Source organism: Gopherus evgoodei, unplaced genomic scaffold, assembly GCF_007399415.2.
Source record: "Gopherus evgoodei ecotype Sinaloan lineage unplaced genomic scaffold, rGopEvg1_v1.p scaffold_43_arrow_ctg1, whole genome shotgun sequence".
Lineage (NCBI taxonomy): Eukaryota > Metazoa > Chordata > Testudines > Testudinidae > Gopherus > Gopherus evgoodei.
Genome location: NW_022060064.1, coordinates 1,053,248 through 1,065,030, shown reverse-complemented (window position 1 = coordinate 1,065,030; position 11,783 = coordinate 1,053,248). Strand labels below are relative to the sequence as shown.

Below are 11,783 nucleotides of genomic sequence, written 5' to 3'. Positions count from 1 at the left end.
TCGGATCTGGTAGAAAACACTGTTATACAAAGCAAAACAAAACAAAATCACACATGGAAATGCCAATGGAAATATAAAAAACACCAAAAAACAAAAGGAAGATGAAATCTCTATCAACGTACGGTATCTGGGACAATCCTGCATAGACAGCACACACTCAGCTCCCTGCGCGCATACCAAAAACCTGCAGGAAGCAATACCAGAGCCTGAAAATGAAACTCAACTGCTCCCAATTGCCCCCCACACTAGTCAAGTCCACCCATCCCCAAACTCTAGAAGGCCCAGCTCATCAATCTGTGAAACTTTTGCAGCCCTGTTCTTCATCCCTGACCAAATGGGATGAGTATTAAACCTCCCTCCCTGAGAACCTACCCCTTCATCATTCCTGAGGAAAGACCAACAACACCAATGGCAGCACTGCCAAAGTGACTTTGGCCCAGTAGGTCAAACAATAGGGTTGCCTGCAAGGCCTATCTTCCAGCTGAGGTGCAGGGCTCAGCGGAAATCCAGCTCGTACCCCTTCCCACAGGAGTCTACTCATGGCCAGCCTTTGGGAGCTATTGTTCCCTCTCATGCTTAAGTCTCAGTAGCTGACAGGCAAAACCCAGGCTTGTCCATCATTTGGGAGAGCATGATATAACCCCCTGAGCTCTCATTATTTCAAGGCAGACAGATACAACATTCAGCTGAGAGTTACACTCCGATCATGTTTCCAAGCCCTGAGCACTGACCCTTATACTATGAGACCAGCATCTGTTATGCTTTACTGTGGAGACTTCTGATGGAGCCACTTTCTAGGGATAAGTTTATTCCTTACTTTCTCAATGCCTCCATTTACTGTGGAGACTTCTGATGGGGCCACTTTCTAGGGACAAGTTAATTCCTTACTTTCTCAATGCCTCCATCTCCTATCTCCCTGCCTCGCTCTTTCCTGAAGGGCTCAGCCCACACCGCTTTGTAACACTCACAGAGGTATTTTTTTCTCCAGATTCCTAGAGTTATGGGAAAATAAGGAAGTTGTCCATGAGTCCTGTGGACCAAAGGTCCCATCCTAGGATTCTAGATGGCTTTAGGAGAAACTTAAACTCAAGAAGGATTCTCCAGGGATGCCTTTAGCTCCCTGTGCACAAAGCACTTTGAAAAAAATCCCAGAGTTTGAATCCCAGACCTTCAGATTAAATGTTTTGGGTTCAACCAATTGAACTGCCCAGATTTATGAAGAAGTGAAACAAATTGGTGTGGAATAGAAGCCAGGCATGCAAAAGTGGAGGAAAATCCGTAGGACTCGCTGATCTTTCTTGACACAGCCCTAGCCCACATGTTGTCCCTTTTCCCTCCAGCACTCTGAGGCCTTTTTGCAGCCGTACACACAAGTGAAGTCTTCCCCCTCTAGCAGCCCCAAGGCATCCATATGGGTAGTCTTGCAGTCCTGCTCTTTACCCCTGCCAAATTGGTCTGTGCAGTAAGTCCTCCTCTCTTATGCTTAAAGCATAAAACTGCAGGTGGGAACACATAGTTGGACCTGGAGATCAACCAATAGGGCTGCATACACTGCAGGCAGCCAGTCCAGCTGCAGGACCTCAACTAAAATGCAGTTATCACACTCTCCCGTAGCTCTCCCATTCTGATTCTGGTATCAAGCATCTTATGAACAATGTATGCATCATAGGGGAGTCAGGGGGGAAGAGGGCTTGTGAATGATGAAGGAATGGGTCTTGAATGTAGGGTTTCAGAAATGTTTAATGGAAAACTAGGATTATGCAGAGGAAATGGGATAAATTGAATGCAAAGGTGACTGGATGAATTTGCCAGCTTACTTGGTAGGGCCCAAAGAACTGCCAATCCAATTGATGAGTTGGCCTGCTCCTGTGTAGGCTTTTCATGGGGAGCCATTCCTTCTGGCCTAGCATAATGGCAGGGCCCTCTTCTCTTCAATAGGTTGCATATTGTTTGTAGATCTTCTTCGTGTCCTCCAGGTGAACTTTTATGCCATCTCAGGTTTGATGTTTGTGTTGAATGCAGTCCAGGGCTGCTGCATTTTGGGAAGTTGCCGGTAATTCCAGGTAGAACCAAAGGTGGAACTCACTGTTTGAAATAAAAGGGCTTCGCCATGTAGAACTGTGTTCTACATTACTGTACACAAGCTCTCCCTGAGGTTACAGATTAGTTGCGTTGGTGGAAGTTTATGTAGCATTGAACATACGGTTCCAGGATCTTGTGGGTTCTTTCTACTTAACTATTCATCTAAGCATGGTAGGCCGAGGAGGGAGTATGGTAAACCAGTGCAGGGGATGAACTATCCAATCTTTATGCAGTGGTTCACTACTATCATGAACCCATTGGACTTGGATACTTAAACTACAAAATCTAAGGTGATGGCTGTCCAGGGACCTGGTGGAGTCTTAAGTGGTTGCAGGAGTCCAAAGGATTTATTGGTCTGTGCTTTGCAGCAAACACATACACGGCAAGAGACCACATAGGCATGTGAGGCTACCAGAGGACACGGAGACAAAGGTGCGGAGTTGAAATTTTGGAAATAAAAAGAGGTCATCAGGTCCTTGGGTGTTAAATTTAAACCCCCTGGGATATCTCAGCAATGAGCAGTGTTTGTAAATGAAAGGGTGCATGGCTAATTGTTAAGGAATTCCAAAGTAAAGCCTAGAGCTTTGTTCTTCAGACACAGAAAAAATTCGTATGCATTTTTCAGTGTCCCTTTCCAAGCTTTGATTGGAGCTTGATTGGTTTAAAGGAGTGGTGGCCCACAGAGACAATCATTATTTTATTTCTAAGCATTTAGTCCTGGTGTTGACTTTGCACACTCATTAATATCTAGTGGGCAGCCAGGGCCTTTGCTCCGGTATTAATTAAAGGACAAAAACCTTCATCAACACAATTATGGTTGTCTGGGAGGATGTCAACCCTCTGCAAACCTCAACTTCAGCAAAACTCAAACATGTGAAAACAAGGAAAGGCACAATGAAGGTTGCACGTACACATTAACTCTGCCCTCTTTCAGCAATGCCTTAACATGGCCCATTAACTCACTGAATCATAGAACATTAGGATTGGAAGAGACCTCAGGATGTCAAATAGTCCAATCCCCTGCTCAAAGCAGGACCAACACCAACTAAATCATCCCAGCCAAGGTTTTGTCAAGCTGGGCTGTAAAAACCTCTGAGGATGGACACTCCACCACCTCCCGAGTCCGAGAGAATATATGACAAAATTGCTAAATAGCTATCCTCTTTTTTTGGCACTTCCCTTACTTATGTAGTTGATATAAAAGTTTTCCACTACAAGAACAACCTATATTTTTATATACCCAGTGCCACAGGAGAAAGCGAGTCACATTTTTCCAAGAATATTTAATACAGTGTCTAACTTCTAGCAATAAAGATGGATTCATCTGGCATTCATCTGGCATCTGGCAGATCCTTTACTGCAGAACTAAGTGAGCAGGTGAGGGTATCTCTAGGAAGACAGCATTTTGGATTACGAGGAATCATTTTAATAATTTCCCAAACCATCTTGTGCTTGGACATAACTTTCACACAAAGTTATGGATTTGTAGGAAAGGAAGGGACCTCGAGAGGCAAAAAGAGATTGGAGAGATCATGGTAAGATAAATGATTCAAACAGCCTGAAAGGGCACTATGTGGGAATAAGCAAAAGTATTAAATAATTTTTTTTGGTCAGCTCTAGATACGGTTTCTATTGTGTTTATCTCCCATGTGGATTCTCTGATGATAAGACTGAGCTCTGATGGAAGCTTTTCCCACAAGGAGCATCTCTAGGGGATCTCTCCTGTGTGGATTCTCTGATGTGCAGTAAGGGCTGAGCTCTGAGAGAAGTTTTTCCCACACTCACAGCATCCGTAGGGTCTCTCTCCTGTGTGAATTCTTTGATGTCTGATCAGGGCCGAGATCTGAGAGAAGTGTTTCCCACACTCACAGCACTCATAGGGGCGCTCCCCTGTGTGAATTCTCTGATGTGTAATAAGGTGTGAGCGCCGAGTGAAAGTTTTCCCACACTCACGGCATTCATAAGGTCTCTCCCCTCTGTGGATTCTCTTATGGTCAAAAAGTCCTGAGCGACTACTGAAGTTTTTCCTGCACTCATGGCATTCATAGGGTCTCTCTCCTGTGTGGATCCTCTGATGTGCAATAAGGGATGAACTCTGACTGAAGCTTTTCCCACACTCACAGCATTCATAGGGTCTCTCTCCTGTGTGGGTGCTCTGATGCATAACAAGGGTTGAGATCCGAGCAAAGCTTTTCCTGCACTCATGGCATTGGTAGGGTCTCTCCCCTGTATGGGTCCTCTGATGTGTAATAAGCGATGAACTCTGACTGAAGGTTTTCCCACAGTCACAACATTCGTAGGGTCTCTCTCCTGTGTGGACCCTCTCATGTCTCACAAGGGTTGAGCTCCAAGTGAAGCTTTTCCCGCACTCACAGCACTCGTAGGGTCTCTCCCCTGTGTGAATTCTCTGATGTTCTAGAAGGTGTGAGCGGCTACTGAAATTTTTCCCACATTCAGTGCACGTGTTGCTTCGCTCTCCTGTGAGGATTCTCTTCTGGGCTGTGGTTTCCTTCTGAGTTTTCTGATAATTAATGGATTTACTCATTTTCTCCCCTGTCTTCTTTCCCTGCTCTCTCCCTGGCCGGTGCTCACTCTCACAGGCTCTTCCCTGCACATTCCCTTTGGATCTTTGTGATAATCCCACATGTGCTTCCATGTGCTCAGCATCTTGCTGCTGAGGATTCTGCTCCTCGTTCTCATTCAACATCCCATCACCTGCTGGGATAGAGGGAGAAACCTCAGAAACAGGGCTGGTAAAGGGGAGAGCAAACCAAAATAAATGCTACAGCGTCAGGAAAAAATCAGGATCAGAATCCCATCAAATTCTTCCCCACACAGGAGAGAAGAGAGCATCAAAATCTGTTTCTACAACCCATCAGGGGTGGGAGGTCAAGTTGGGAAGTACAACCAGGGGTCTGTCATTATGGGATGGAAGCCATGAGTGATATCAGCTATGACCATATGACTCCTGCTGGGAACAATCCAGAACTCAGAGAGCTAACAAGGGTCTTTGTAGGGAATCCCAGCTGTTTCCTTCATCTTTTGAGCTGATTTAATGATTCCTCACCTGGGCAGGCATCCCTCCAGATCTCTCTTTCATCTGAGCCCTGGACATCTGGCACCCCTGGCTTTTCTCCTTGTTCTAGCTGGGAGATCACATCAAATTTGGAAACTGGAAACTCTGGTCAGAGGAAAGAAAACAAGTGAGATCAGGTGAGTTCATAGGACATTTGTCACAATAAAATGTTCTATTATTTTAACTCCAGACTATTTTAAAGCAGTAATAGCCTGGGGCCACCTATCTCGGTTCTCAAATGTGTAGGATACTCTGCTTAATGAGGGATTTATCTATCCCCATGTCTCCTGGGAACACGCACAGCCAGATATTGGCCATTATTTTTAGTAAAAGCCACAGACAGGTCGCAGTTCCCATGACTTTCACTAAAAATAATCAGGACCAAACCTTAACCTTAATCACACATCTAAGGATTCTATCAAGTTCTGCCAAAAACGTAGGCACTCATTGAGGAGTGAGTTTGCTTTACTGAAGTTGAATCGATGTTGGAACAGAACAATGACGGGAAAGATGCCATCGATCACCTCAATTCAAATAGATTGGTGTTGTGATCTTAGAACTGAGTCTAACACCAATTTGGTACATATATCAACTCATGTAGCAATAGGATCCGGGTTATTATACCCACGCTTCGACTGGCCACTATTAAAAGGAGTAAGTACCTTTGGGTCACGAATTATGTTCAGCTAATGAACAAGTGCCCATGTCTCAACCAAGATTCCATCAGCAGCATTCTCTGTACAGTCCCACTGAATGCTATGGCAGTTGAAATCACCAGTTACGATGCATGGCAAAATTCATCATTGTACACCTGTGTGACAGGGTAGAGTAAGTCCAGAGGCCCCTGCTGGAAGCCTTGTGGCCCTGCCTCATCCCACCCCAGAAAAGAGAAGAGGAGAAGTCCTCCAGGCAGCCTAGAGAGGCTACTTCTCCTACAGCCAATCACAGGGGCTGCAAGAGCAGCCAACCAGGGGCCAGGAGGGCTATACAAAAAGCAAGCAGCAGACACAGAGCAGTCAGCTGTTGGCTGGAGCTGGAAGAGTGAGGGCTTTTGATACAGTCTCCCACAGTATTCTTGCCAGCAAGTTAAAAAAGTACGGATTGGGTAAATGGACTATAAAGATGGATAGAAAGCTGGCTAGATCGTCGGGCTAAACAGGTAGAGATCAATGGCTCAATGTCTAGTTGGCAGCCAGTATCAAGCGGAGTGCCCCAGAGGTCAGTCCTGGGGCTTGTTTTGTTCAACATCTTCATTAATGATCTGGATGATGGGATGGATTGCACCCTCAGCAAGTTTGCAGATGACACTAAGATGTGGGGAGAGGTAGATACTTTGTCCCAGACAAATTGGAGGATTGGGCCAAAAGAAATCTGATGAGGTTCAACAAGGACAAGTGCAGAGTCCTGCACTTAGGATGGAATAATCTAATTTACTGCTATAGGCTGGGGACTGAGTGGCTAAGCAGCAGTTCTGCTGAAAAGGACCAAGGGATTACAGTGGACGAGAAGCTGGATATGAGTCAACAGTGTGCCCTTGTTGCCAAGAAGGTGAACAGCATATTGGGCTGCATTAGGAGGAGCACTGCCAGCAGATTGAGGAAGTGATTATTCCCCTCTATTCGGCACTGGTGAGGCCACATGTGGAGTACTGCATAAAGTTTTGGGCCCTCCACTACAGAAGGAATGTGGACAAATTGAAGAGAGTACAGCGGAGCGCAACGAAAATTATTAGGGGGCTGGGGCACATGACTTATGAGGAGAGGCTGAGGGAACTGGGCTTATTTAGTCTACAAAAGAGAAGAGCGAGGGGGGATTTGATAGCTGCTTTCAACTACCTGAAGTGGGTTCCAAAGAGGATGGATCTAGACTGTTCTCAGTGGTGGCAGATGACAGAACAAGGAGTAATAGTCTCCAGTTGCAGTTGGGGAGGTCTGGGTTGGATATTAGGAAACACTATTTCACTAGGAGGGTGGTGAAGCACTGGAATGGGTGAACACCTAGGGAGGTGGTGGAATCTCCTTCCTTAGAGGTTTTTAAGGCCCAGCTTCACAAAGCCCTGGCTGGGATGATTTAGTTGGGAACTGGTCCTGTTTTGAGCAGAGAGTTGTACTAGATACCTCCTGAGGTCTCTTCCAACCCTGATATTCTATGATTCTATGACTGAGTTTCTGACTGGCTGGAAGAGTAGCAGGATGACGGACAGCTCAATCTGCGCTGGACCAAGCCTAGGGAGGGCTGCCGAAGTCCGGGGGAGCTAAGAAATTGCTCCTGGCTGGCTGAGGAGAGTCCAGAACCTAGCCAGACCAAGCAAGAGTACTGTGATGGGCCCTGTTGGACTGGTTAGAGACTGAGACCAAGGAATGCTTCCGAAAAGGACCACACCAACCGAGTGTACCGTGATGGACCCCGTCAGACTGTTATAGAAGGCAGTGTGTCTGGGAAGGAAGCCTTAGTGGTACGGCCTCATACCGGGGCCTTGAGAAAGAAGGTGGAGACTCTATTCCCTGGAAGGGGTTGGTTTATTTGCTCCACTTTAGTGTGGGTGATTGAAGACCCACCATCGGTCGGGGGGGGGGAGGGGCGCTTGCGAGAAGTAGGTGCCATCCGTATTCCAAACAAAAACAGCAGGCTCACACCCAACCAGAATGGGGGCTCGCGCAAGAGGTGGGTGCCGACCCCATTATAGGGCTAGGCTGGCAGTGTGGTATTTTTGGTAAGATCCAAACTAGTATTGATCTGTGTAGATTTCAGAGTAGCAGCCGTGTTAGTCTGTATCTGCAAAAAGAACAGGAGTACTTGTGGCACCTTAGAGACTAACAAATTTGTTAGTTAGTCTCTAAGATGTCACAAATACTCCTGTTCTTTGATCTGTGTAGAGAGGCAGAGTGGCCTCCCTCTGGACTGGTGAGCAAAGGATCACTATGCTCCTCCTGGTAGGTGGAGCCAAACTCACCCCTACCCCCATCCCTGGAAGTACCAGGGCTGGACAGGATGTATAAATGGAGGGCTTTGCAGTTCAGCTGAGTGGGAGCAGGGAAGGAGATGGATGCCTCCACACTGCTGCAGGACCCAGGAGCTGAATCTGTGCTCTGCAGCACCTTGCCCTTGGAGGAGACCGACCCAGAAGGGGAGTTATCGGGACTACCATCCACTGTGTATCCAGAGGACCTGTGGATCTCAGAGGTACCAAACCACAGGGGGGCAGCCAATGACTGACCGGCTATGAGACTGACTGCTTCTAGGTCAGCGTGTTGTGGCTGGATCCCCACCGACTCAGTGGCAGACCACTCCACCACTGTTAGGACGTGGTAAAGTCAGGCAGGCCCACGTCTCCCTATCCCTGCCACCCCACCATAGGCCAGAAGGCCTGTGTGAACCTACCGTCCACCAAGCTAGGACACTCTCACGCCTTCCAAATCCCCAAGATTGTGTGGATGCTCGTCCCTACCGGAACTCAGAAGTGAGGGTTTGCTGGATGTCTTAGCCAGAAAGCTTAGGTTATAACCTGCTCCCTGCTCCACCCCACCCAAAGCTCATAGACTCATAGACTCATAGACCCTAGGACTGGAAGGGACCTCGAGAGGTCATCGAGTCCAGTCCCCTGCCCTCATGGCAGGACCAAATACTGTCTAGACCATCCCTAATAGACATTTATCTAACCTACTCTTAAATATCTCCAGAGATGGAGATTCCACAACTTCCCTAGGCAATCTTTTCCAGTGTTTAACTATCCTGACAGTTAGGAACTTTTTCCTAATGTCCAACCTAAATCTCCCTTGCTGCAGTTTAAGCCCATTGCTTCTTGTTCTATCATTGGAGGCTAAGGTGAATAAGTTTTCTCCCTCCTCCTGATGACACCCTTTTAGATACCTGAAAACTGCTATCATGTCCCCTCTCAGTCTTCTCTTTTCCAAACTAAACAAACCCAATTCCTTCAGCCTTCCTTCATAGGTCATGTTCTCAAGACCTTTAATCATTCTTGTTGCTCTTCTCTGGACCCTCTCCAATTTCTCCACATCTTTCTTGAAATGCGGTGCCCAGAACTGGACCACAATACTCCAGTTGAGGCCTAACCAGTGCAGAGTAAAGTGGAAGAATGACTTCTCGTGTCTTGTTTACAACGCACCTGTTAATGCATCCCAGAATCATGTTTGCTTTTTTTGCAACAGTATCACACTGTTCACTCATATTAAGCTTGTGGTCCACTATGACCCCTAGATCTCTTTCTGCCATACTCCTTCCTAGACAGTCTCTTCCCATTCTGTATGTGTGAAACTGATTGTTCCTTCCTAAGTGGAGCACTTTGCATTTATCTTTATTGAACTTCATCCTGTTTACCTCAGACCATTTCTCCAATTTGTCCAGACTGTTAAACTGAAGGGCTGCGAGCTAAGGACTACCCAGTGCTCTGCCGCACCCGAGGGTGGGGACAAGAGCACTAGACTATTGTTGCTTGTTTGCTGCTGTCAGATGGGGCCCAGAACTATAGATTACTTATGGCTTGGGCCCACTGGTGTGACCCAAACCCGAGGGTTACCACCCAATATGATGAGGCAGAGTGGCCTCCATCCCCGCTGGAGAGCAAGGAGTCACAGCAATCTGGTAACGTGGCTGGTGCTTTGGGGATCAGAAGAACACTTTGTATAGTGAGTCGAGTTTTAAGTAATTTTTCACTTTACCGGATCTATTTGCTGACTGGGAGCCAGAGTCTGGAATGCAATAAGGGGGCCGTGTCATTTCTTTTTTTCAGCTTCTTGACAGGAGCACAGTTTGTGGCTGGTTGGTGAGTCTAACTACAATGTTAACCACCCGTTAAAGGAGAATCTGCTCTTCTTTTCGCAGCCTGCACTCACCTTGGCATTTGCAGTGTGGGCTACCCTGGATGCCTCGGGTCACAACTTTCTAGAGCAGGGTTTCTCAAATTGGAGTCCGCGGACTAGTACTCCTGGAGGTCTGCAAGTAATATCTGGGGCTGGCAGTCCCACTGATCAGGTCATCCCTCTCCCTCCCTCCCAGGGCCTCTTGCAAGCTGCGGGAACAGCTGTTCAATGGCGTGCAGGAGGTGTTGGGAGGGAGGGGGAGGAAAGAGGTGAGCAAGAGCACGGGGCATGAGTGGAGTGCAGATGGCAAGAGGTGGGGCAGGGGTGGAGTGGGGGCAAGGCCTGGGGCTGAGCGGGTGGCTTGGGGGGCTGTGAAAAATTTTAAATCAAAATGGGGGTCTTTGGGTTACTAAAGTTTGAGAACTGCTGTTCTGGAAGATGATTTCGTCGTACACAAGCTATTCAGCTCAATACGGCAGTCAGACAAGGTGGTGCAATACTCCCTTCTGGCCATAAAATTGATGAATTTATAAATCGATATGAGGAAGAACGAAGGGAAGACGCTATTGTTTTGTGCTGTGTTCCACAGACGGAAATCCCAGCATTTATCGGCATGCCCTCCAGCTGGGTGCCCTGTGCCAGCGGTTGCTGTAATTGGACAGGAGAGGGATTAGATGGAATAGCACGGCAGAGCTGTGAGGTGCATGTGGACCATGTATGCCTCCTTTCAGGGCTCAGTGTTGTAGGCTGTGTTAGTAAAGGTGCATAGAGTGCGTTCTTGCTATGGGTCTGTCAGTAATTTGGTGGCATACATGCTAGTGGTCTGCAGGGCCTAGTGAGGTTAAAGGGCTGGTCGCATTTTGCAATTCTGTGATATTAGACTTTGTGCTATACTGCTCCTGTGCTCCGTTCCCAAGGTGTTCTGTAGCAGGGGAGGGCTAATCTGTGTGTCGTTGGCATGTTGGGGTGCTGCTGAAACAGGGCAGAGATCAGGTTGCATTGTGGGTGTGGTGTAAACCTTTGCTTTTCATTCCCACTTTTAATCACCAAGGGGATGGGAATCCTTACCCAGCGAGGTCACATTCTCACAGTTCTCCTGCATGACGTCTCTGTAGAGGGCTCTCTGAGCGGGGTCCAGCAGAGCCCACTCTTCTTCGGTGAAATACACAGCCACCTCCTCGAAGGTCACCGGCCCCTGAAAAAGCAAGAGTCCTACACTCAGTACCTGCCCACTCACAACCACACCATTCATGACACAGCAGGAAGCCCAAGGAGGCACCCTGCTCAGAGCATCCAGGAGGCATCAGGGCGAGGGGAGAAAGAGAGTCCCACTTCCCTCCTAGCAGACAGAGGCTGGCAGGGTCTTCACACTCATCACACACCTAGCCAGAGGCTGATGCAGGAGATGGGTCCCTAGAAGGCTCCAGGCCCTCTGGAAGGAATCCCAACCTCCTCCCCATTGCCAGCAGCAAGATGGGAGGGGTTGGGGCACCTCCCCTAAGCCTCTCGGGTCAGTAACTTCTTCGTATCTCAGAGCAGCCTCCACTTAGTAGGTTTAAGCTCCAGCACTGGCAGTTTGCTAAGTTAACCCAGCCAAGTCCGGGGTATCTGTTTCCTGTTCCACAGAGAAGGAATTTCCACCATAATCCCCAGGGGTCTGTTCCTATAATCTAGTCTCCAAGTAAAAACAACTTCCAGCAGGTTTGTCACTCACTGTTCCTCTCCCTTTCTCCACCCTGTGCACAGGTGCTGACATTTCCTTTTCCTCTTCCTGCCCACTCGCCGCTCTCCACCCTCCCCCAAGC

The 11,783-nt window shown here is 47.7% G+C and overlaps 1 protein-coding gene across 1 annotated transcript; it reads right to left on the bottom strand.

Annotated features, from left to right (window-relative positions):
- Window positions 1-3,790: 3,790 nt before the first annotated feature.
- On the bottom strand, window positions 3,791-11,077 carry LOC115642654 (zinc finger protein 239-like). Its single transcript, XM_030546346.1, has 3 exons — window positions 11,047-11,077; window positions 5,150-5,263; window positions 3,791-4,797 (listed from the first exon to the last, which is right to left on the bottom strand). Exon 3 carries the CDS (start codon window positions 4,787-4,789, stop codon window positions 3,791-3,793), a length of 999 nt encoding a protein of 332 aa, XP_030402206.1. The 5' UTR covers window positions 4,790-4,797; window positions 5,150-5,263; window positions 11,047-11,077.
- Window positions 11,078-11,783: the final 706 nt, after the last annotated feature.

Coding starts and splice junctions, on each gene's coding strand:
- LOC115642654 (XM_030546346.1), bottom strand. CDS start 4,789: ATGTTGAATGAGAACGAGGAGCAGAATCCTCAGCAGCAAGATGCTGAG.